We start from the raw sequence: 20,431 nt of genomic DNA, 5'->3' as shown, positions 1-20,431 counted from the left end.
TGACAAAAGTAAGTGTTGGGGAAAAAACATTATCATATACTGTTGCTGGTTCAACTTTTTTGGCAGATATGATCACAATTTTATTATTTATTATGATTATTATTTTTTGAGACAGAGTCTCGCGCCGTCACCCAGGCTGAAGTGCAGTGCCGCAATCCCGGCTCACTGCAACCTCTGCCCCATGGGTTCAAGTGATTCTTGTGTTTCAGCCTCCCGAGTAGCCAGGACTACAGGCATGAGCCACAGTGCCTGGCCAATCACAATTTTAAACACCACAAATACACTTTGATCTGTCAATTCTACTGATCCATTCTACATAAATACTTGGAGTATGCTCAGTTGTATTACTGTATAAGGATGTTCACTCTAGCTTTCTTTATAATATTGAAAAATTAGACAATGCCATTCTGCTGTAGAAGAACAATTAGGTTGACTAACTTATGGCATATGAAGTGATAGGATACTCTGCAGCAGTTAGAATGGGGTAAGTGTGTTTGCTGACATGAAAGAATGTCTATGATATACTGGTGAGAAAAACCAACTGCAGAAGTGAGTGTACAGAATTTTCACTTCGGTTAATGGAAAGGAAATTACACATTGAAACACACATTCACTCAAAACACTTTAATGTGCACAGAAAAAGACCTAAAAATACACACACCAAAAGTGTTAACAGTGGTTAGGCTTGGGAGGTAAGAGGTGCAGGAGTGAGGAAGAACTCGTTTTGAATTTTGCATATATTTCTCATTGACATTTTTAAGAGGATGCTGTTTGTATACCCCTTTTCTTTCCGTAAAGAGAAAGAAGAAATTGAAGGTCATTTCTTAGAAAGTGTTAGGGGGCAGGGGGAGGCAGTCAGGGAAGGAGAAGAAGGGAAGAAGCTCTGGCTTTGGGAAAGTCCTCTCCAATATTTCATTCTTTTTTTTTTTTTTTTTGAGACGTAGTCTCGCTCTGTCGCCCAGGCTGGAGTGCAGTGGCCAGATCTCAGCTCACTGCAAGCTCCGCCTCCCGGATTTACACCATTCTCCTGCCTCAGCCTCCCAAGTAGCTGGGACTACAGGTGCCCGCCACCTCGCCCGGCTAGTTTTTGTATTTTTTTAGTAGAGACGGGGTTTCACCGTGTTAGCCAGGATGGTCTCGATCTCTTGACCTCGTGATCCGCCCGTCTCTGCCTCCCAAAGTGCAATATTTCATTCTTATGATGTAAAAATGGAAAGAACAGTTGAGATGTGTACCAATTATAGATCCGACCCAGATTCATAAGAAAAGATAAATCTAGAACACTTTCACCATCCCGCACTGCCTCCCGAAGAGCCAGAGGCTCAGATATGACAAGCAGTTGAGGAATCAAGGCTAGAGGGGACACACTCCCAGGTTTAACTTCCAATTCTCTTACCTCGTCTTCAGGATCAGGATAAGGTCTCTTGCAAATGCAGTACAATCCAAAAAAGTTGTCATTGTACTTATTGCCAGAATTTACCTTTGCTTTGTCCTGAAATATAATATTGATTTCAATAATAATATGGTCTAATTTTAACTATAATTTCACACATTATAAAATTAATACATTCAATACATTTCCACATTATTTCCCCCAAGAGGCTGATCTTTAACTTTCAAAGTAGGAAAAAAAAACCTCACTACTACTAAAGGGATACTTTTTTCAGGATATAGGGAAAAAATAAAATTGTTTTTGTTTTTGGGTTTTTTTGGTGGTAATTAGGAGAAATTAAATACACCTATTCAGTAAAGTAGAGATAAAAGTTAATCATAAATATTAATTATCAATCTATGTGAACTGACATTGGCCTGGAATTTCAAGGTACTTCTTTTTCCTTTTTGATAGAGATGGGGTCTCACTACGATGCCCAGGCTGGTCTGGGTTCAAGCCATTCTCCCACGTAGGCCTCCCAAAGTGTTGGGATTACAGGTGTGAGTCACCACGCCCGGCCTTATTTATTGGTTTTTCTTTTTCTTTTCTTTTTTTTTTTTTGAGATGGAGTCTCGCTCTGTCACTCAGGCTGGAGTGCGGTGGCACAATCTCGGGTAACAGAAACCTCCGCCTCCTGGGTTCAAGCGATTCTCATGCCTCAGCCTCCCGAGTAGCTAGGATTACAGGCACACACCACCATACCCAGATAATTTTTTGTATTTTTAGTAGGGGGTGCGTTTCACCATGATGGCCAAGCTGGTTTCGAACTCCTAACCTCAAGTGATCTGCCCACCTCGGCCTCCCAAAATGCTAGGATTACAGGTGTGAGCCACTGTGCCAGTCTGTTTATTGTTTTCGTTTTGAGATGGAGTCTTGCTCTGTTGCCAGGCTGCAGTGCAGTGGTGCAATCTCAGCTCACTGCAACCTCTACCTCCTGGGTTCAAGCAATTCTCCTGCCTCAGCCTCCCAACTAGCTGACCGAGTAGGTGACTGGGTGCCACCATGCCCAGCTAATTTTTGTATTTTTAGTAGAGACAGGGTTTCACCGTGTTGGCCAGGATGCTCTCGATCTCCTGACCCTGTTTATTGTTTTTAAGTCATATCCTTTGCTTTAAAAGCCTCAGAGAATAAGTACAACCAATATAATTAAACCTGAATTACTTTCAAGTACATCTCTTCCCCAAACCTTTCATATTAATTACCATCTATCTTGTAGGCTCTCAACAGTTTATACAGTTTTTCCAACAAAGTAAAAAATGAAATGGCCATCTGCAAAGAATAAGTATAAGAACTTCTTTTTTGGAAAATACAGGTATTTGTTTTTTACCCCCTCTGGCAAATATTAACCCCAGCTGCTCTAACTGCATTTATAGTTATAGTGTTTACTTACAGGAAGTAATTTGCATTCCAAAGTTTTAAACTTGCTGTTTCCACAATCACAACGAAAATTTCTGAAAAAAGGAGGAAATAACAATTTTATTTTTCTTTTTACAAAATCCAATTTAAAATTTCTTCAAGCATTCAAGCACATAAGACTTCACAATTCTGGAAATTAATATGTACAGAAGCAAATATTTATATCACACACAAGTAAAATGATGGTAGAGAAAGATGAGTAGTTTGAGTTTGTACCATATCATGTTCTTAAAGGCTCTAGAAACAACTCTCTCCAATTATATAAAACAATTACATGAAATTTCACTACTGTACAACAGCTTTGCATGAAAAAACATGATTAGGAAAAAGTGTAGATGGGAAAGAATCTATACTTCAAAAGCATTTAGTAACAATCTCTGACTATGTTTACCTTTTTGTGTATAGCTCAAATAGTTTGTGACTTCCATGACATTCATAACTGCAAGCTAAACAAATTCCTGCTGGTTCTTCTCCCTCTGGGGTGCAGGTACTACAGGCATATAGTGCTTGCCTCTTTACTGAACCCTAAAAGCCCCCAAAATGGAAAAGAGAATTAATGTAATAGCATGGCTTACCTAATACCCACACTAGGAACTGAAAAATAATGAAAATCAGATTATCTGTGGTCAAGATCTTTCTGTAAAAACCATTAAGACTAAAAAGTTTACACAGCAGAGCATCAACCGAAACACAGTTGCGTTGCATGTTTCATTTTTATACTAGTGCTTTTTTTCATGCAAGCACTTTTTTCTTTCTTCCTAATTTATTTGTTTTTTGCAGAGACGAGGTCTTGCTATGTTGCCCAGGCTTGTCTCAAACTCCTGGGCTCAAGCAGTTCTCTGCCTTGGCCTTCCAAAGTTCTGGGATTACAAGCATTAGCCATGACACAAGTCAGCACTCCTTTCTTAAAGTGATAGGATGTCTGAATTTGTCAGTCGGCTGTGAATAAATGGATCTGTTTAATCATTTTAACATGTGAAAACACAGGAGCATATGTATAGGTTTATGTAAGTAATATCACACTTTCATCCTGGAAAATGTTTGTAAATCCACCAAAGAGAGAATCAACACATGCAAAGAATTTCTTTGATTTTTAGGAGATGCATGCTGAAGTATTTAGAGGTATAGTGTCATCATGTCTGCAACTTATTTTTAAATAGTTCAAAATTTTAAAACAACAAATTTTAAGTAGAAAAGGAGATAAATGTGACAAAATGTTAAAAAGTGAATATGTAGACTGGGTGCAGTGCTCACGCCTGTAATCCCAGCCCTTTGGGAGGCCAAGGTGGGCAGATCACCTGAGGTCAGGAGTTCAAGACCAGCCTGGTCAACGTGGTGAAACCCCATCTCTAAAAAACCCCATCTACTAAAAATATAAAAATTAGCTGGGCGTAGTGGCGGGCACCTGTAATCCCAGCTACTCGGGAGGCTGAGACAGGAGAATTGCTTGAACCCGGGAGGTGGAGGTTGCGGTGAGCCAAGATCATGACATTGCACTCCAGCCTGGGTGGCAAGAGTGAAATTCCATCTCAAAAAAAAAAAAAAAAAAAGTGAATATGTATAATAGGTATAGTTACCTTCCTCTAGGAAGGAGGAAGATAGACAAGGAGGCTTCCGGGATACCTATTTCTTTCTTTTCTTTTTTTTTTTTAAGTTCTTTTCCAATAAGCCTTTTGCCCTCCTAATGTTCTATTTGTTGATCTGGGTGGTGGGAACATGCACACTTTCCTTTCAAGCTGTGTACATGATTTGTGCAAATTTCCATATTTTTTTTACCACAATAAAAAGAAAATATTAAGGGAATCCATTTTATAAAGGTAACTACACTTCAAAAATAGTTTACATACAGACTTAGAACTTTTTGTTTTTCAGAAAAGCAGGCGAAAAATTGTTTTAGTGGTGACCAAAAGTTTTAAAATACCTGGGGCTATGTCTGGATACCAGGTTTATTCAACAATCTAGCACTTTGCAGTGTAAACTAAACTTGGTCAACAACGAGAACTGGTATTATGACCTCAGTTCATACTACATAATGAATGCAAGTCTCTCCCCTCATCTCCCCAGTGTTCCAATCCACCCCTCTGCCTAGGTAACCCTTCTTCCTGCCAATTCTTATCCTTTGTCAGTCTTCTTCCTACCCATCCTTTTCCATTTTTGTACCTCGAAGTATAGGGTGAGTCACTAAACACATCACACCCCCTCAAACACTTGCTCACTCACAACGTCTTCCAAATGCCAAATAGATCCTTTTCTCCTCTCTCCCCTCCCTTGCCAGAGCCACTTGCTGTTCTGTTTCCGGTCTATTTCCAGGGGAGGAGGGCAGACTGCAGACAGACATGGGTACTTGCTTCATTTTGCCAAAAAAAAGAAAGAAAAAGTACTAGCTAGCACTTGTCAAACTAAATTGCAGAGGAACTAGCTCTCAAGGAGCTCACCGCAAATCCCTATGGATTTGAAAATCTCTTTAACCTGACTCTCCCATTTGGTCCCTAATAAATAAATAAATAATCTTAGGATGGGAAAAGCAGGGACAAAGATGTCTGGATCTGAGAGGTCGCGGGCTGGTTTCGTGAAAAGCAGTGGTGCACCAGGAAGAGGCTGGAGAGGACGGACAGAGCAGCTGCTCCAGGGTCCTTCCTGGCTGGCCGGACAGAGTTAGAGAGAGGGGAGATGGGGGCCCCTGCTGGACACAGGCTGAAGGGGGCCCAGGAGGTTGGGGATAAAAGGGAAGGGTGGGCTTGGGGTAAGGAAGCGGCAGACTAACGGCGGCCCCGGACCACCACTGGGGAGACGACTGCGGCAGGCGGGAATAGGGACAGCCGGGCCGGGAAGGGGAGGTTCGGCGGGAGCCGCGGGAGACAAGGCCCGGGCCGCGTGCCCACCTGCGAGTAGGAGCACTTCTCGGAGTCGCTGCCGCCCAGGACAGCACACGCCTCATTCTCCAGCTCCTCGTCCTCCTCGAGGACGTCGACCAACGATACCACGGGCTCCAGCTCCGACTGCCGCCCAGCGGAGCCCTCGGCTCCAGCCATCCTCAACTGTCACCCGAACCGCGGCTCGGCCCCGGCGGAGGCGGGAAAAGCGGCCACGAGGGGCGTAGCCGGAGGAGGCGGGGCCCGAGTGCCAGGAACCAATGACAAGGAAAAAGAGCGAAGGAAGGGGGAGGAGCGACTTCCGACAAACGGATGTCACTCCTCTCCCTTCTGCCGCCTGCGCCGGCCACGGGCTGATTTCCGCCTCCGGGTGGCGCTTCCCGGTGTCGTGTTCTGGAAGCTTAGTGGTCACCATGGAGCTGCTGGGAGAGTATGTCGGGCAGGAAGGGAAGCCGCAGAAGCTGCGGGTGTCCTGTGAGGCGCCGGGTGACGGCGACCCTTTCCAGGGCCTATTGTCTGGCGTGGCCCAGATGAAGGAGCTGGTAACGGAATTATTCGACCCCCTGGTACAGGCGGAAGTGCAGCACCGGGTGGCGGCGGCTCCAGACGAGGCCCTGGACGGTGAGCTCTGAGACGGTGCTGCAGCGACAGGAGGACGGGGCGGGCGCCAGGGGAAATTGGCTTGGGGAGCCCGTGTAGAGTGGCAGACTTGGACAAAGTGAGCCTCGAGGAAAGAAGAATTGCATCTAAAAATTTTTGGCGGGCCAGGCGAAGTGGGGCTCACTCCTGTAATCCCAGCACTTTGGGAGGGCGAGGCAGGAGGATCACTTGAGGTCAGGAGTTCCAGAACAGCCAGGGCAACATATCGAGACCCCGTTTCTATTGTTATTTCAAAGATAATTTAAAAAATAAAAATTGTTGGCATTTATCACTATATTTATTTGGGCTGCTTCTACTCAAGCATTTCCACGACTCATCGCTATTTCATTTATTTCACTAAAAAACATGCCGAATGCCTACTATTTGCCAAACCCTGAGCTGAGCCCTGGAGGAAGAATGAGGTGAATGCGACTCAGTTCCTGCCCTTGTGAAACACAAGGGGATTATACAGGCAGACACTCTTATTAAAAGTGAAAGTGGCCGGGCCGGTAGCTCACGCCTGTAATCCCAGCACTTTGGGAGGCTGAGGCGAGCGGATCACGAGGTCAGGAGTTCGAGACCAGCCTGGCCAATATGGTGAAACCCTGTCTCTACTAAAAATACAAAAATTAGCTGGGAGTGGTGGCGGGCACCTGTAATCCCAGCTACTGGGGAGGCTGAGGCAGAAGAATCGCTTGACCCCAGGAGGCGGAGGTTGCAGTGAGCCGAGATCGTGCCACTGCACTCCAGCCTGGATGACAGAGCGAGACTCCTTCTCAAAAAAAAAAAAAGAAAAGGAACGTGGTTCTATGGCACTCTGTAAGTGTTGCAAACCCAGAGACCCTCGGAAGGCTTCAAAGAGGATAAGACTTCTGAGCTGGAGTATTGAATAAAAAGTTTTATCAGGTGTGAAACTACAGACATATTTGGAAGAGTACAATCTATCGCAGAGTAGGAACAGGTTCCAAGGACTGGGACAGACTTCATTTTAACATGTATTAACTCCCAGAGACTCCCTTGCCTTTCTAGTTTTGTAGGTGCAGTTTGAAAGTAGAAACGTGAAGTTTAACTGCATTATTTTTAAAAAATTGCCTCGAATGCAGAAATAGGCAGGTACTTTTTTTTTTTTTTGAAATGGAGTCTAGCTCTGTTGCCCAGGCTGGAGTGCAGTGGCACAATCTCGGCTCACTGCAACCTCTGCTTTCTGGGTTCAAGTGATTCTCCTGTCTCAGCCTCCCAAGTAGCTGAGATTACAGGCGCCCGCCACCACTCCCGGCTAGTTTTTGTATTTTCAGTAGAGACGGGGTTTCACTGTGTTGGCCGGGCTGGTCTGGAACTCCTAACCTCGTGATCCACCTGCCTTGGCCTCCCAAAGTGCTGGAATTACAAGCCTGAGCTGCTGCACCTGGCCAGGCAGGTACATTTTAACTGTCCTTAGCTGAAAAATCCAAGAATAGATATTAGAGTCAGGATTTACAATTCTCTAAGAAGAGCTTAAACTGTACTTTCCTTCCATCTTGGGAATTACATCTTGATAATACGGATGTTGGCTATGATCAAAAAGAACAATAACAAGTGTTGGCTGGAATGTGGAGAAATTGGAGATCTTGTACATTGTTGGTGGAAATGTAAAACAGTGTAACCACTGGGAAAAAGAGTTTGGTAGCTCCTCAAAAAGTTGACATGAAGTTACCATATGACCCAGCAGTTCCACTGGTAGTCCTCGCAAGAGAACTGGAAAGTATGTTCACACAAAAACTTACACATGAATGTTCATAGCAGCAGCATTTATAGTGGCTAAAATGTGGAAACAACAATTGATCGGGCTTGGTGTTGCACCTTTAGGAGGTGGGAGGATCACGTGAACCCAAGAGTTTGAAGCTGCAGTGGGCTGATCGTTCCACTGCACTCCAGCCTGGAGGACAGAGTGAGGCCCCATCGCTTCGTCTCTAAAAATAATGATAATTTTAAAAAATAGAAATAATGCAAATATCCATCAACTGATGAGTGTATTAACAAAATGTGGTGTATCCATACAATGGAATATTATAAGCAATAAAAGGTAATGAAGTATTAATACGTGCTACAACATGAATGAACCTTGAAAACATTATGCTAAAGTGAGAGCCAGACACAGAAGGGTACATGCTATATGATTTTGTTTATATGAATGTACAAAATAGGCAAATCCATAGAGAGAGATTAGTGAGCTGGGTGCAGTGGTGGGCACCTGTAGTCCCAGCTACTCTAGAGGCTGACACAGGGGGATCACTTGAACCTGGGAGTTTGAGTCTAGCCTGGGCAACATAGCAAGACCCTCTCACTAATAAAAATTAAGGGGGAACAAAAGTAGATTAGTGGTTGCCGAAGGCTGAGGGGAATGGAAAGTGACTGCTAATGGGCATAATTCATTTCTCTTTGGAGTGATGAAAGTGTTCTAGGATTAGATAGTGGTGATGGTTGCACAACCTAGTGAATATACTAAAAACCACTAAGCGGTACACTTTTAAAAGTGGATTTTGGCTGGCCGCAGTGGTTCATGCCTGTAATCCCAGCAGTTTGGGAGGCTGAGGCATGCAGATCATGAGGTCGGGAGATCGAGACCATCTTGGCCAACATGGTGAAACCCCGTCTCTACTAAAATACAAAAAATTAGCCGGGCGTGGTAGCGCGTGCCTATAATCCCAGCTACTTGGGAGGCTGAGACGGGAATCACTTGAACCCTGGAGGCAGAGGTTGCAGTAAGCTGAGATCGCGCCACTGCACTCCAGCCTGGTAACAGAGAAAGACGCCATCTCAAAAAAAAAAAAAGAGACTGGATTTTATGATGAATGAGTTAGTATTTCCAAAGAGGGAAGTGATAGAAAATGAAGATTTTAAACACTGAAATTCTCAAAATCATTTTAATCTAAAATGTGCATGGTTTTATTAATCCCTAAAGTGAAATGGTCTCGTTATCAACCACTTTAGCTATATATATTTCTTTCAACCATAGAACGTATTGTCATACAACAAATATTTATTTTAAAAGGTGATGATGAAGATGATGCAGAAGATGAAAATAACATTGATAACAGAACTAACTTCGATGGACCATCTGCAAAACGGCCAAAACCACCGTCTTAACAATAGCCTTTATGACATTTAAAAGATGGCTGTTGTATCCCAATTGTCACACTAGGACATTTAAGGAAGACTTATGCTCTAATTTGGAAAAGCATTTGTGTTGTTTTCCTGGGACAATTTTGTCAAAGAGAAAACTGGTTTTTCTGTTTCTAGCAAAGATAGTAAAGGCTTAGAAATAAAATCTGTTTTCTTGAGAAATAAATTTCAGACCATGGAAGGAAAATAGAACACTTCATAATTTATAAAATCCTCTTAAGTTGGCAACTGAATTTTTATCATTGTTTTCTATTTTTAAAATAACCATTGATTTGTGTGATGTCTACATCTTTTAACTTCTGCTTCTGTTATAAACAGTACATCATGGTTCATAGGCAGTAACATTTCAGAGAACTGACATGAACAAGTGGTGAAAAGTGGGCATTAAATGTAAAAATAACAGTTCTTCATAAATAGAAGGAAAATGAGGAAATAGAAATACTGAAGAGAGAGTCCTTGAAAGAGACCCAAGGAAACCCTGAATTCATACCCATGTCAAAGATACAGATATCCTGAGATGATGCCGCTTGATGAATGTGCATTAATCTGATTTATCATGTACCTTAAGAGAGCCAGATGGGGTAGGATATGTTTTTGTGCTATGATATGGTATGTATACAGGTGCAAATATAAGGCCTTAAGTAAACAATCTGCGTTGATTACAATTTGGATATTTCCTCTCCTCCTGTAGCCATACTTCGATTTTGCTTTAAAAAGATTATTGAATCCTTTAAAATATATATTCCTGAAGTATGTATGTGTGTGTTTCTTTTCTGCTTGTCAGTGGGACTAAGGCATTTTTATTCGCTATGCATCCTTCCTGATTTAGATAGCTTCAATGCAAAGAAATCAAGTAGCATGTACCTAGTAAAATACAAATAGTCATGGGATTTTAGAGTTGGAAGTAACTTTACAAATTATGTGATTTATTTCAGAGATAAATCTCAGGATAAGTATTTGCCCTCAGATTACAGAGTACTGGGTTACATAAATAGCCTTTAGATTTTTTTTAAGCTGATAAAAGGTGAGAGAAATCATTAATCAACTTTTTTTTTTCTTTTTTTTTTGAGACAGAGTTTCACTCTTGTTGTCCAGGCTGGAGTGTATTGGTGCAATCTTGGCTCACTGCAACCTCTGCCTCCCAGGTTCAAGCAATTCTCCTGCCTCAGCCTCCCAAGTAGCTGAAATTACAGGCATGTGCCACCACGCCCAACTAATTTTGTATTTTTAGTGGAGATGGAGTTTCACCATGTTGGTCAGGCTGGTCTCGAACTCCTGATGTCAGGTGATCCACCCACCTTGGCCTCCCAAAGTGCTGGGATTACAAGCGTGAGCCACCACACCAGGTCAACTTTTTTTTTTTTAGATGGAGTATCACTCTGTCGCCCAGGCTGGAGTGCAATGGTGCAATCTTGGCACACTGCAACCTCCGCCTCTGGGTTCAAGCACTTCTCCTGCCTCAGCCTCCTGAGTAGCTGGGATTACAGGCGTGTGCCACCATGCCTAATTTTTTTATTTTTAGTAGAGATGGGGTTTCACCATGTTGGTAAGGATGGTCTCAAACTCCTGACCTCGTGATCCGCCTGCCTCGGCCTCCCAAAGTACTGGGATTACAGGTGTGAGCCACTGCGCCTGGCCTTTTTTTTTTTTTTTTTTTTTAATTTTAGACAGGGTTTCACTCTGTACTAAGGCTGGAGTGCAGTGGCACGATCTTGGCTCACTGTCACTGCAACCTCCGCATCCCAGGCTCAGGTGATCCTCCCACCTCAACCTCTCAAATAGCTGGTACCACAGGCTTGCACCAGCACATCCAGCTAATTTTTTTGTATTCTTTGTAGAGATGGTTTCACCACGTTGCCCAGGCTGGTCTAGAGCTCCTGGACTCAAGGGATCTGCCCACCTCAGCTTCCCAAAGTGCTGGGATTATAGGCATGAGCCACCATGCCCGGCCTAATCAACTTTTATGAATCACTTTTATTATGAAATAATTTAAGTGAAAATTTACATACCTTTTCATATCCTTGAAACACTGTTTTACTTTGGAACAGCAGCCTTCCACTGAGTACTCTTGGGCAATCAAACAATGCCAACTAGAAAAAGTTATAGATCGTCAGAAATTATCTGTTTAGTTTATGCTAATGTTTCTAATATTTAGCTGTTATTTATCATAGTACTGTTATCTCTATACAATCATTCAAGAAAAAACTGGTTAGGTGCGGTAACTGATGCCTGTAATCCCAGCACTTTGGGAGGCCGAGGCAGGTGGATCACCAGAGGTCAAGAGTTCGAGACCAGCCTGACCAACGTGGAGAAACCCCGTCTCTACTAAAAATACAAAATTAGCCTGGTGTGGTGGCGCATGCCTGTAATCCCAGCTACTTGGGAGGCTGAGGCAGGAGAATAGCTTGAACCTGGGAGGCAGAAGTTGCAGTGAGCCGTTCGTGCCATTGCACTCCAGCCTGGGCAACAAGAACGAAAATCCATCTCAAAAAAGAAAAAAATTTACCTGTATATACGGAAAATAGATCCCATTGTTAAATTGATATCTGAACATTTTCTCTGAACATTTTATGTTTCCTTTGGAAAGTGGTTATAAAGAAGAAATTTCAAGATAATATTTGTGTTTGTGGCCCAGTGTTTTTAGATTCTGATTTATAAGATTGGTCTTTTAATTAATTTTAATACTGATTTCAATTCTAATACTGTCTTCTTCATAAGAAAGCCACATGTTTGACAAAGATGGGCTAGTCAATGGGTCAGAAGAAATGCTTTGCCAGGTTTTCTAATCTGCTGCTGCGCTTGGGTGTCACTGTCACTCAGGCTGGAGTACAGTGGCACCCTCAGCTCACTGCAGCCTGGAATTCCTGGGCTCAGGTGATCCTCCCACCACAGCCTCCCAAGCAGCCCAGCACTAGGTGTGTGCTACCACGCCAGGCTAATTTAGTTTTTATTTTAGTTCTTTTTTTTTTTTTTTTTTTTTGAGATGGAATTTCGCTCTTGTTGCTCAGGCTGGTGTGCAATGGTGCAATCTCAGCTCACCACAACTTCCACCTCCCGGGTTCAAGTGATTCTCCTGCCTCAGCCTCGTGAGTAACTGGGACTACCAGCATGCACCACCACGTTAGGCTAATTTAGTATTTTTAGTAGAGACGGGGTTTCTCCATGTTGGTTAGGCTGATGTCAAACTCCCGACCTCAGATAATCCACCCGCCTCAGCCTCCCAAAGTGCTGGGATTACAGACACCGCACCCGGCCTTTTTTTTCTTGAGATGGAGTTTGACTCTTTTTGCCCGGGCTGGAGTGAAATAGCATGGTCTTGGCTCACTGTAACCTCCACCTCCCAGGTTTAAGCGATTCTGCTGCCTCAGCCTCCCAAGTAGCTGGGATTACAGGTGCCTGCCACCATGCCTGGCTAATTTTTGTATTTTTAGTAGAGACAGGGTTTCACCATGTTGGCCAGGCTGGTCTTGAACTCCTGACCTTAGGTGATCCACCTGCCTTGGTCTCCCAAAGTGCTAGGATTACAGGTGTGAGCCACCATGCCCAGCCACCAGGCTAATTTTTTAATTTTTTGTAGAGATGGGGGCCTTGCTTTGTAGCCCCAAGTGGTCTCGAAACTCCTGGCTGTAAGCGATCCTCCTGCCTTGGCCTCCCAAAGTGCTAGGATTACAGGCATGAACCACCGCACCTGACAAATCTGCCTTCTGTGGTACAGCCACAGGCAAGCAGAATAAAGTTACTCTTTGAAATAGCTCCAACTTTACTTTTGAACAGGAAAGTCAACTGCACAATCCTACCTAAAAATAAGCTTGACATTAGACTTAGATAAATCTTTTAGAATGTGAAACATATGGAATTTATGCAAGATAGATGTGTTTTCTAAAAGTAAGTCCTTTTGCGTCACAGTAAGAAATGTTTATTTTAATAATAGAATTCTGTGGCCAAGGACGAGAACTTTTACTCTTTTATAATAGGTTGTGATTGCTTGGCTATAGTATTAGGTGGTGCAAAATTAATTTTAAGACATTTAAACCTTTTTGGGAAGAAAAACTTACTTTGGAAAAATAGGAAAAAAAATATGTGAGGAAATCAATTCCCCCCGCCTCTCCGTTTAGAAATGGGCATTCAGATTTGGAGGAATTTTTTTTTTTTTTTTTTTTTTTTTTTTTTTTTTTTTTTGAGATGGTCTCTGTCACCCAGGCTGGAGTGCAGTGTCATGATCATAGCTCGCTGCAACTTCAAACTCATTTGGAAGGTAAGGGCTCAAGCAATCTTGAGTTCAGTAGCTCAAGATTCTTGAGGACTCAAACAATCTTCCCACTTAGCCTCTAGAATAGCCAGGACTACAGGTGCATGCAACCATGCTTGGGTTTTTTTGTTTTTGTTTTTGTTTTTTTTTTTGAGACGAGGGAGGTCTCCGTTGCATTGCCTAGGCTGTTTTCTAACTCCTGACCTCAAGTGATCCTCTTCAGCCTCAGCCTCCCCAATAGCTGAATTACAGACTTGAGCCACCATGTCCAGCTTAGACTTAAGAGGATTTATGCTTCTGCCACTGGTTGCCTTTCAAATCCTGGGCCAAATGACCTCCTTTGTCTATCTACTTATCCTTTAGATTTCAGTTTAAACATTTGCTTCAGGAGAACTTTTAAATTTTTTAACTGAAAAAGCCTATACTTTTAAAGGAAATAAAGTTTATGTTTTCTTCCAAATGAGAAAATCAGTTGGAGATGTCTGTGGCCCTCAGTTTATTATGTAGTTTATCTAGTTTCTATTTAACCTATTTAACCTAAAGATGCAACTATCTCTCAAATTGTTCAATCAATATAAGTATAGACTATCATTTCTTATATTGCAATAAGATGCATACATATAAGACAACCTGAGGCTGAGCATGGTGGCCCACACCTGTAATCACAGCACTTTGGGAGGCCAAGACGGGCAGATCACCTGAGGTCAGGAGTTCGAGACCAGCCTGGCCAACATGGTGAAACCCTGTCTCTACTAAAACCACAAAAAATTAGCTAGGCCTGGTGGTGTGCAGCTGTAATCCCAGCTACTAGGGAGACAGGCAGTAGAATTGCTTGAACCTGGGAGACGTGGGTTGCAGTGAGCTGAGATTGTGCCACTGCACTCCAGCCGGGGTGACAAAGCAAGACTTCGTCTCAAAAAAGAAAAAAAAGCCAGAAAATCTAAACTTTTTAACTCAGTCGTCAACCTCTGTGTTATGACAAAACCTTTTTTTTTTTTGAGACAGAGTCTCACTGTGTCGCCCAGGCTGGAGTGCAGTGGCACCATCTTGGCTCATGCAAGCTCCACTTCCTGGGTTCACACCATTCTCCCTCCTCAGCCTCCCGAGTAGCTGGGACTACAGGTGCCCGCCACCATGCCTGGCTAATTTTGTTTTCTTTGTATTTTTAGTAGAGACGGGTTTTCACCATGTTAGCCAGGATGGTCTCGATCACCTGACCTCGTGATCCACCTGCCTCGGCCTCCCAAAGTGCCGGGATTATAGGCTTGAGCCACCGCGCCCAGCCCGACAAAATCTTTATAAGCAATTTCTTGTATGAACTATTGTGATTGGTAGTTGAGCACCACACAGTTCAAAACTATATCCATACTGGTGATGGGTGCAGATAAGCATGTTTGGGGAAATTAATAACACTACAATGTAAAAATCCAGAAACCATAGTGGAAAATATTAGTAAACGTGATTCATAATAACTGAAATTTCTGAACATTCTGTAAATACGGTCAAAATAGAAACGGAAAAAGTATTAAGTATTTTCAGCACAAATGACTAAGAACGAATTCTTTTATGTAGATCCCTTATATACTAGTCAGGAAAATATAACAGAAAAATAGGCAAAGGAAAGGAACCACAAGATCACAGAAGAAATACACATGGCTTTTCAGTGAAAAAAAAAATGTGCACTTCAAATAAATTGACATTAAAACCACAATGCAATACCATTTTTTTACTTTTCAGACTGAAAAAGCAACAGTTTTGATGCAGTATTGAGCTGGAAAGGATGTGGGGTCTATAATATATTCATGGTGAGAGTGTAAATTGCTATAAGCTCTTAGAAAGTCAAGTTGACAATTCTGTTAAAATATTAGGCCGGGGGCGGTGGCTCACGCCTGTAATCCCAGCACTCTGAGAGGCCAAGGTGGGTGGATCACAAGGTCAAGAGATCGAGACCATCCTGGCCAACATGGGGAAACCCTGTCTCTACTAAAAATACAGTAAAAATTGAAAGTTTTGGCGTGCCTGTAGTCCCAGCTACTCGGGAGGCTGAGGCAGGAAAACTGCTTGAACCCAGGAGGCAGAGGTTGCAGTGAGCTGAGATTGAGCCACTGCACTCCAGCCTGGCAACAGAGTGAGACTGTGTCTCAAAACAAAACAAAAATAAATAAATAAATAAATAAATAAATAAATAAATAAATCTCACATGCTCTTTGACTTAGCAATTTCATTTATAGGTATTTGTCCTACAGAGTAACACATGTGCACAAAGATCTACTTATAAGACTATTTGTTGCAGCATTATTAGTAACAAAAGGCTGGAGACAACCTAACTGTTCATCAGAAGACCATAATTAGATAAAAATAGAGGAACCTTAGTACAACAATATTGCGCAGCCATGGAAAACACTAAGGTAAAGCTCTATATGCTGTTAAAGGTCAATCTCTGAGATCTGCTCAATAAAAACTAGCAAGGGGGCTGGGTGCGGTGGCTCACACTGTAATCCCAGCACTCTGGGAGGCTGAGGCGGGCAGATCACGAGGTCAGGAGATCAAGACCATCCTGCCTAACACAGTGAAACCCCATCTCTACTAAAAATACAAAAAATTAGCCAGACGTGCTGGCGGGCGCCTGTAGTCCCAGCTACTTGGGAGGCTGAGACAGGAGAATCACTTGAACGCAGGAGGCAGAGCTTGCAGTGAGCCGAGATCATGCCACTGCACTCCAGCCTGGGCAACAGAGCAAGACTCTGTCTCAAAAAAAAAAAAAAAAAAAAGGCCGGGCGCGGTGGCTCAAGCCTGTAATCCCAGCACTTCAGGAGGCCGAGACGGGTGGATCACGAGGTCAGGAGATCGAGACCATCCTGGCTAACACGGTGAAACCCCGTCTCTACTAAAAAATACAAAAAACTAGCCGGGCGAGGTGGCGGGCACCTGTAGTCCCAGCTACTCGGGAGGCTGAGGCAGGAGAATAGCGTAAACCCGGGAGGCGGAGCTTGCAGTGAGCTGAGATCCGGCCACTGCACTCCAGCCCAGGCGACAGAGCAAGACACTGTCTCAAAAAAAAAAAAAAAATTATCAATGTATAGAACTGTATAGAATGCTACTATGCTACTATTGGGGAATAAGCTAGATAGACATATGTCTCTGAAAGAATAGCACAACTACCTCTGGGAAGAGGGAGGGGAGTAGGAGTTGGGAGTGAGGGAGATTTTTCATTTTATGCCCTTTTGTTCTTTGTCCATTAAAAAAAGGATGTAATTTTCTACATGAATACAGAAAGTGTTATTTTGAAGCTTTCAATTATTTTATTTATTTATTTATTTTTTTGAGACGGAGTCTTGCTCTGTCCCCCAGACTGGAGTACAGTGGGAGGATCTTGGCTCACTGCAAGCTCCGCCTCCCGGGTTCATGCCGTTCTCCTGCCTCAGCCTCCCGAGTAGCTGGGACCACCACCATGCCCGGTTAATTTTTTTGAGTAGGCGCCCACCACCATGCCCGGTTAATTTTTGTGTATTTTTAGTAGAGATGGGGTTTCACTGTGTTAGCCAGGATGGTCTCGATCTCCTGACCTCGTGATCTGCCTGCCTCTGCCTCCCAAAGTGCTGGGATTTCAGCTGTGAGCCACCTCACCCAGCCAAAACTTTCCATTTCTAATTTTACAAAGTTATGCTTTAGATTTAATAAGAACACAGCAGCCATATTAACAATTTAAAACACTCATGTTGGTAATTCAGGGCGAAAAATAACCAGTTCAGACTTTAAAAGCAAAGCAAAAAAAATCCACATTTCCCATTCAACTACTTTGTCAGAAGAAGGAGGAAAAGCCCAGCACAGTGGCTCTCCCTGATAATCCTAACACTTTGGGAGGTGGAGGTGGGAGGATCCCTTGAGCCCAGGAGTTTGAGACAAGCCTGGACAACAGAGCGAGATGTTGTTTCAAAAAAGAAAACAAGAAAAAGAATGATAATGCCACTTCCAGAGAGTAGGAGAGCTTGGCTAAATATGAAATAAGATACCATAAAAAAAGAGCCACTTTGGCCAAGCACGGTGGCTCACACCTGTAATCCCAGCACCTTGGGAGGCTGAGAAATAAGATACCATAAAAAAAGAGAAGAGGTATTTCTAAAACTGATGTGCCTAACCTTAAAAAACATGGCCTATGGCCAGTGTGTTATTTTCAAAGTATAAAATGAATCTCACAATGTTGCTGTAAGTACTCCACTTCTCAGGTGACCTTTGAGATCAGAATTGCTCTATTTAAAGACATGGCCTAGGAAACTGAAGTTAGACAGTAAGCTTCTATTTAAATCTTTTAAAAAGTAGCAGCTGACATTGGGATAGTAACAGGCCATAGGGTGCAGTTTTAAATAGAGATTTATTCCAATGCCAAAAATTCTACTGGGGATGGAAGTAACTTCTAGAAACAGTAGTTTAAATGAGTGCTTTACAAGTCCAAGATATTGAACACCAGAGTACTCAACTGTGTGCTGTAGCTCTAAGAGCTGTGACACTTGGCCAGGCACAGTGGCTCACACCTCTAATACCAGCACCTTGGGAGGATGAGGCAGGAGGATTGCTTGAGCCCCAGGAGCTTGAAACCAGCCTGGGCAACATAGCAAGACCCCATCCCTTTAAAAAAGAAAAAAAAGAGCTGTGATACTTGCTGCATGTGAGGTGGTTTAAGAAACCATTATCTTCATGATTGTAGCTTGAGAATTTCTCAGGGACTGTAACCACCACTTAAACCTTGTTTGTGAATGTGGTTTTCCCTGCATCAGTAAAGAAAATTGGCCAGGCGTGGTGGCTCACATCTGTAATCCCAGCACTTTGAGTGACCAAGGTGGGCAGATCGCTTGAACCTAGGACCTTGAGACCAGCCTGGCAATGTGGTGAAACCCCATCTCTAAAAATAAAAACAAAAAATAAAGAAAATTCCAAGACAGGCCAGGTGCGGTGGCTCAGGCCTGTAATCCCAGCACTTTGGGAGGCCGAGGCAGGCAGATCACAAGGTCAGGAGATCAAGACCATCCTGGCTAACATGGTGAAACCCCGTCTGTACTAAAAATACAAAAAATTAGCCAGGCGTGGTGGTAGGCGCCTGTAGTCCCACCTACTCAGGAGGCTGAGGCAGGAGAATGGCGTGAACCCAGGAGGCGGAGCTTGCAGTGAGCCGAGATCTCGCACGCACTCCAGCCTGGGCGACAGAGTGAGACTCCATCTCAAAAAAAAGAAAAGAAAAGAAAAGAAAATTCCAAGACAACCTATATTACAAGAACTGTTGGTAAAAGATATTGTAGTCTGTCCCTGGATCTAAAATAAATAAGTTGAGATACTCATTTTAAATCTTGGCCTTGAAGATAATATACCCCTAAATGTGGAAATAAGAGCTCAACAACTAAACTAGAAGACAGGACAGATTGTACTATGCGTTTAACAGTAAATGTTAATTTTATTTTATTTTATTTTATTTTGAGACAGAGTCTTGGTCTGTCACCCAGGCTGGAGTGCAGTGGCACGATCTCAGCTCACTACAACTTCTGCCTTCCGGGTTCAAGTGATTCTCCTGCCTCAGCCTCCTGAGTAGCTGAGATTACAGGTATGCATCACCATGCCCAAATTTATTTTTAGTAGAGACAGGGTTTGGCCATGTTGGCCAAGCTGGTCTCAAACTCCGGACCTCAGATGATCTGCCTGCCTCAGCCTCCCAAAGTTCTGGGATTACACGTGTGAGCCACTGTGCCTGGCCAGATGTTAACTTTTAACCTTTATTCTATCTGGACAGTGAACTAGATTGTTTTGTAGTCTAGCAAGAAAAGTGTTTAGTGGCAATAAGATTTACTCATTCAATAAAAAATTACTGAGCAACTACTATGTGCCGGGCATTGTTCTAGGCATAGGGTCCACAGCAGTGCACAAAGAGACAACATTTCTGCTCTCATAAGAGTTTAGATTCTGACAAAATATATAACATAGTACATGATGCTAGGTGCTATGGAGAAACACAGGGAAAGTGGATGCTTAATTTCAAGTAGGGGTCATCAGAGGCAGCCTTACTAAGGTGACATTTCAGCAGGCCAGGGTGGAGCATCCAGACAGAAGATACACTGAGTGCAGAGGCCCTGGATCAGGGTATTCTGGTGAGTTCAAGAATCAGCAGGAAGACCAGTGTCTGGAGTGGAGTCAAGGGCAGAGGGAGTAGTAGAAAATGAAGTCAAGGCCAGGTGTGGTGGTGCACCCCTGTAATTCCAGCACTTTGGGAGGCTGAGGCAGGTGGATCACTTGAGGTCAGGAGTTCGAGACCAGTCCGGCCAACATGGTGAAACCCTGTCTCTACTAAACATATGAAAATTAGCTTGGCATGGTGGCGGGTGCCCGTAATCCCAGCTATTCAGGAGGCTGAGGCAGGATAATCACTTGAACCCAGGAGGCGGAGGTTGCAGTGAGCTGAGATTGCGCCACTGCACTCCAGCCTGGGCAATAACAGCGAAACTCCATTTCAAATAAATAAATAAAAGAAAATGAAGTCAAGGTCAAGGGCAGGGCAGGGCCATTCATTTATTACTTGCCATGTTAAGGACTTTGCTTTTCATTCTGAGAAGGGAAGCTATGGGAGAATTTTTGAGAGGAGTAACATTTTAAAAGGATCCCCCTGGCCACAGGGAT

At 43.2% G+C, this 20,431-nt stretch overlaps 2 protein-coding genes across 4 annotated transcripts in view; one reads left to right on the top strand and one right to left on the bottom strand.

The window, feature by feature from the left end:
• The window catches only part of UBR7 (ubiquitin protein ligase E3 component n-recognin 7), a 29,449-nt gene extending 17,894 nt beyond the window's left edge, over positions 1-11,555 (bottom strand). The window contains exons 1-4 of one of the 3 annotated variants that reach the window (XM_037984418.2): positions 11,532-11,555; positions 3,240-3,373; positions 2,823-2,883; positions 1,397-1,492 (exon numbers count right to left, since the gene is read on the bottom strand). Coding sequence is in view for 2 of the 3 variants with exons in the window: in XM_007987650.3 (XP_007985841.1) it covers positions 1,397-1,492; positions 2,823-2,883; positions 3,240-3,373; positions 5,731-5,880 (441 nt within the window). In the remaining variant the exon portion in view is untranslated. Of the gene's footprint in view, positions 1-1,396; positions 1,493-2,822; positions 2,884-3,239; positions 3,374-5,730; positions 5,945-11,531 lie in introns of those variants that run through there. The other 2 variants (XM_007987650.3, XM_007987651.3) reach the window with 2 other exon arrangements.
• GON7 (GON7 subunit of KEOPS complex) lies at positions 6,043-10,275 on the top strand. Its single transcript, XM_007987653.3, has 2 exons — positions 6,043-6,342; positions 9,392-10,275. Exons 1-2 carry the CDS (start codon positions 6,135-6,137, stop codon positions 9,484-9,486), a joined length of 303 nt encoding a protein of 100 aa, XP_007985844.3. The 5' UTR covers positions 6,043-6,134; the 3' UTR covers positions 9,487-10,275.
• Positions 11,556-20,431: the final 8,876 nt, after the last annotated feature.

The sequence above is a fragment of the Chlorocebus sabaeus genome, chromosome 24, assembly GCF_047675955.1.
Source record: "Chlorocebus sabaeus isolate Y175 chromosome 24, mChlSab1.0.hap1, whole genome shotgun sequence".
NCBI classification, from domain to species: Eukaryota; Metazoa; Chordata; class Mammalia; order Primates; family Cercopithecidae; genus Chlorocebus; species Chlorocebus sabaeus.
The sequence above is the reverse complement of the archived record's forward strand: the minus strand, read 5'-3'. Positions and strand labels throughout refer to the sequence as shown.